This window comes from Acanthamoeba castellanii, assembly GCF_000313135.1.
Source record: "Acanthamoeba castellanii str. Neff unplaced genomic scaffold scf7180000084682, whole genome shotgun sequence".
NCBI classification, from domain to species: domain Eukaryota; phylum Discosea; order Longamoebia; family Acanthamoebidae; genus Acanthamoeba; species Acanthamoeba castellanii.
In genome coordinates, this window is record NW_004457265.1 from 113,806 (window position 1) to 118,800 (window position 4,995).

Consider the following 4,995-nt stretch of genomic DNA (forward strand, 5'->3'; position numbering starts at 1 on the left):
CAGGTGCGCAGATGCGCTGAGCCTGACGGCTTTGTGTTGGTCAACAGGCTGGATGAAGTGCTGACCAGGATGTGCCAGGGCTGGAAGGGAAGAAATGCTCCAGCGAAGCTGGCCGAGCTACGGCAGAGGATTCTCTCGCCGCTGTGTGACTCTTCCTCCTCCTCCACGGCCGCCACCACCGGCACTGGCGATGAGAACTCGCCGCCACCGCGGCTGAGAGTGCTGCACTTCGACCACCACTCCGACTTTATAGGCTCGGCCGGCGGGCAGACCATCGAGTCCGTCCTATCGCTCTTGCTTCCTGGCCAGCCTAGCGGTACGCTCCGTCCGGAAACCAACGCTCGCATACGCACGCACTCATCTTGTATGTGCGGTGGTGCGCTTGTGCGTGTGCGTGCCATGATGACAGACGTGGTCGAGCTCGTGCTCATCTGTGACTACTGCCAGAGCGAAGAGGGACCATCGACTGCGCTGGAAGTGGAGCTCCGCACCGACTCCCAGAAGTGGTCGCGTATGCCGGGCATGGGCGAGTCGCCCACCGGCGTACCGCTCTTTCGCTCTTTCGCCGGCCAATACGAGGGCGACAAGGATGTGCTGATCCGTCTCTGGTCCAGCCTGGGCTTCGATGTGCCGCAAAAGGCCAGAGGTGTCGAGAGCGACAGCTCCCATGGCGCGGAGTGGCGAACGGAGGAGATTGCGGCGGTGCTCCTTGCATGTCTCGGCTCCCAGTTCGAATCCAACCTTGAGGGGATCAGCAACGGCTCTGTCGGGGGCAACCTCCAAGCGTCCAGGTTCATGGGCGAAGGCTCTGCCCGAGCGCGCGATCTGCTCAAGAGGCGACAGCAATCGGTACAGCACGCGTCTTCTACATTGCATGCACGATATTGTTTGTTGAGATTTCTGCAACATATCTGCAACAGGCCGCCTTTCTCGCATCTTGGGAGCATATGCTGGATGACGACGTCCTCCCTTGCCTGGTACATCTCCCCATGTCGCACATGACACTTGAGCGAATTCCTCTCAACGCGACGGGCGGCAGAGCCCGCTGGGGCGAGCACAGCGGTCCGTCGTGTGGGAGCTGGTGGCCCGAACCGTCGAGCGGACGATCGGGCAATTTCGTCTCAGCTCGCGCATTAGCGCCGCCATGCTATACCATCAAGATCGGCTAGACGACGCGTTAGATTGGTCAAGCTCGAGCCGGCTTCTCGCTCAAGCGCCATCCAAGGTCTGATTGACGCATCGATTCTGGAGGGTGTGGACACTGACCTGGCGTCGCTAATTCGTCAGGTGCTGGAAGGCTTGGTTGTTCTTGGCTGCCACTCTGTAGAGGTCTTGTCCGAGCACGTGGGGACCAGCGGCTACACAAGCTCGTGCGTCCGCCTGTTGTGTCGCTTCCCCCTGGAGACCGATCGGCCGATGGCGGCGGAGGCCACGCTACCTAAAGTCAGCAGCGGGCATCTGATCTTCCGCTGCGAGCACAACCGCGGCACGTCCGTGCACGATCTGGAGGGGCTGCTACGCATCACCGTGGAGGCCGTCGGGGAGGAGCTCCAGCGCGCCCTGCTCGACGCCGATCCGAGCGAGGAGCTCCAGCGAGCCCTGCGCGACGCCGATTGGAGCGAGGAGGAAGAGGAGGAGGAGATGGAGGAGGCCATCACCACCACCATGCCAACGACGCACGTGCTGCTCACTGTCGCGGTCGACATTCCTGGCCGGCCTATGGATGCAGAGAACATGAGGGAGGTGGCGACCGAAAAGCTGGCCCTGGTCGGGCGCCTGTTCGGCATGACTGCCCCGCCCACGACGAAGAAGCGGCCACACCACGAGGAGGAGATCGAGTTCGCCAAGGAGGTGGCCCGTCTGCTCCTCTTCGCGTCCAACTTGACCATCTGGGGCCTGAGCGATTGCCTCTCCAAGGTCAGATGCGGCCTGCTGTGTTGAGCGTGCGTGCGTTCGTGCGGTGGGCGAAACTGTTTCAGCAACTGACTTACGGAACAACAAAATGACACTCGCGCCCATTGGAGGGGAGTCAATTTTTAACTTCAACAAGAAAAGGGGAGGAAGCCAAGTGTCTGCCCAGCTCTTCTCTCTTCGTTTGCAGAACGGAGCCAACACAGCACAAGTCTGCAGCCATGGCTGAGCCGACGCCCAACAAGTTTTCGCAGCTCAAGCAATTTTGGCAGAAGGGCAAGAAGGAGGAGGGGGAGGCGACGACCACCGCCGCCGCAACCACCGCAGCGCACCGACAGGTGCCGCCGCAAGCGACTCAGGCCCCAGCGCCGACGGCGACGACCACCACCGCCACCGCCCCGGCGTTCGACCCCTACGGGGCCACTGACGACCTGTCGTTCGTGCCCGAGGATGAAGATGAAGGGGTGAACGTGAAGAAAGTAGAATCGCAATCGGCAGATTCGCTCTACACGATGGACGAGCAGTTCGTGGAGGAGAAGGATGAAGAAGAGACGAAAGTGGAAGAGGAGAAGAAAGATGAGGGGGTGGCGCAAGCGCAAGCTTCATCTCCAGAATCGCTCTACGCGGCATCTGAGACTTTTGTTGACGAAGAGGTTGAAGAAGAGGTCAAGGCCGTCGCGGCTCCAAAGGGGGCTGAAGAGGACGAGGCGGGCGAGAACCGCTATGCATACACGGCAGCAGCAAGTGATGTCGCCTACGCAATGGACGACGAGTTCAACCCTGAAGGAGACGCTGCAGCATCCGCCTCGGCCCCAGCGCCAAGCTACGGAGCCGACTCATCTGCCTTCCAGTACGCCCCCAGCCCTCGATTGTTCTTTTATCGTTATTTATTTATTATTTAATATATTATTGTTATCTATTTAATTCATTAATTTGAGATTAATATATTCATTTTTTTGCTGTTCGATAAAGGGACATCTATGGCATGGCGGACGAGCAGCTCAACAAGGAGGACGATAGCATCTACGCGCGCAAGGAATACAGCGCGACGCCGTATGAGGTGTTCCAGGCGGACAGCCCGAGGTACGTACCCACACAGTCAGGTCTAAGTGACCCTCTCAGGTGCTGAGCCACTGACATCTTCTCTCGTGGTGATGATGGTGACGGCAGCGCCGCGTACTATTCGGGAGCCATTGACGAGGTGCTTGCGGAAGACAACGAGACCAACAGTACGTTCACCGGATTGTGTATGCGCCATGCGGCGGCAAAGCCAAGCAAATTGACAATTGTATGTCTCTGTGTGTCGTGTCGTGTCATGCGACTTTGCGCAGAGTCGCTGTACGGCGAGGACGACGAAGAGATCCGGGTGCCCTCAGCCTACGGCACGGAAGATGTGGAAGGCGTAGCCGACGACGGGTACGTTCTCGACCCGTCATTGCCGGCCGGCGCGTACGACCTAGGTAGGTTCTAAACCTACGCTTTATCGTATGCTCGCGTGCCAACAGAGACAACAAGAAAGAGGAAGCGGAGTCCGACAGCGATGACGACTTCACGGACTCCGAGGATGAGGACGATGTCAAGAAGCCCAGGCGGGACCAGACCAAGAATTGGAACACCGACTTTCAGGTACACACGCTTCCCCCCCACTCGCGTGCGTGGTTGCCATGCTAATGGCCATGTGCCCCTGCGGTTTGGGTCTCCCACCCGTGTGCTTCAGCATCTTCTGGACATGCCGCCCTCGGCCGAGAAGTTCACCAAGCTGGCCCGGCTCGCTCACGACTTCGTGTTTGCGGCCGAGACCTACGGCAAGATCATTATCAGCGAGCTGGGTCTGCCTGGTAAGCTCCCAACCATTACCCCCCCCCTCTCCACACCTGCATAGAGAGAACCAGTGCTGAGTGGTGTCGGTGGTCACCTGCAGTGGAGAAGAAGACCATCAAGCCGGTTGCTGCGGGCGGACAGGCCGGCGGCGAGAAGTACATCGTGCAGGGCATCTTCTTCAAGTTCGCCCTCGACATCTTCGGCATCTACGGCGGTGACGAGTATGCCATGTACGTCTCGGCTTGCCCCATCAAAGCTGCAGGCAGAGAGTGTTCACTCTGGACCGTAACACGTGCAAACGCGTACAGGAAGGCAGCGTCGCATGATTTGAAGGGCCTGATCCACTACTACTCGTGTCAGATCCCCGGGCTCCACGTACCGCTCATGGCCTGTACGTTGACCAGCCCTCCAATTTATACAGCATAGCCTGGATTTGTTGGGAAGTGTGCTGGCTGACTCCGTTTCGTTGTGTGTTTCGTTTCGTTAGTGATCGACTATCTGGGCTTCCGACTGATCGCCATCACCATCCTTCCCATCAACAACACCACCATTCAATACGGCTCGTACGGCCTCCTCGTTCTATTGAGGGGGGGGGAGTGTAACTCGTTGTTCGTACTTACTTGGTCACTCTAGATGCGACGCCGGGCAGACAGTGTATGCGGACGACCCGCGCCTCAACGAGATGATGGAACAGGCCGGCAGGAAGATGAAACTCCAGGTACACGGCGGCCTTTCGAATAGCGCTCTTCTCGATCTCGTCGTTGTACGGGCACTCAACTAGTTATTTGATGGGCAGGGGCACTACGTCGGCGTTCCCGGAGGTATGCGGCGCAAGCTCTACGCCCCCGTGGACATCGAAGGCCACAAGGGTCTCGACGGGCGGTACTACGTGGTGGTACGCGATTTCTTCGCCCTGACCCACCCCTTCAGCCGAGCCAGCATCTCGCTAAGCTCTCGGCTTGACCTGACCTGTACGCCACCTGCAGGACTTTGCCCGAACGTTCCCGCCCGAAAGACCCTCTCCAGCCAAGTACAACGCCATTCCTTGAATCGTAACAACTGTTGGCTATGATAATCCATCCTAATCGTTTCCCTTGTCCACGTTTCTGCGACGCAGCATGAAGCGAAAGGGCATCATCCTGTTTAACCTGCTTCGTCCCGAATTGGTCAAGTCCAACGATGTTCCGCTCACGCCCGGTACGCCGCCAGCTCCGGCTTTGAGAACTCATTCAAGCGGGGTGAGCGCTCACCGCACGCGCTCAC

The 4,995-nt window shown here is 58.7% G+C and overlaps 2 protein-coding genes across 2 annotated transcripts; both read left to right on the forward strand.

Annotated features, from left to right (window-relative positions):
• Positions 1–1,416: 1,416 nt before the first annotated feature.
• Positions 1,417–1,941, forward strand: ACA1_122070 (uncharacterized protein; the record flags this gene model as incomplete). Its single annotated transcript, XM_004333431.1, has 1 exon — positions 1,417–1,941. The coding sequence occupies one exon, from the start codon at positions 1,417–1,419 to the stop codon at positions 1,939–1,941; it is 525 nt and encodes a 174-aa protein (XP_004333479.1).
• Positions 1,942–2,132: 191 nt separating this feature from the next.
• ACA1_122080 (uncharacterized protein) lies at positions 2,133–4,781 on the forward strand (the record flags this gene model as incomplete). Its single annotated transcript, XM_004333432.1, has 12 exons — positions 2,133–2,761; positions 2,884–2,994; positions 3,082–3,140; positions 3,243–3,327; positions 3,417–3,537; positions 3,629–3,749; positions 3,833–3,962; positions 4,041–4,123; positions 4,220–4,295; positions 4,366–4,450; positions 4,529–4,627; positions 4,719–4,781. The coding sequence occupies 12 exons, from the start codon at positions 2,133–2,135 to the stop codon at positions 4,779–4,781; spliced, it is 1,662 nt and encodes a 553-aa protein (XP_004333480.1).
• Between the last annotated feature and the right edge of the window lie 214 nt (positions 4,782–4,995).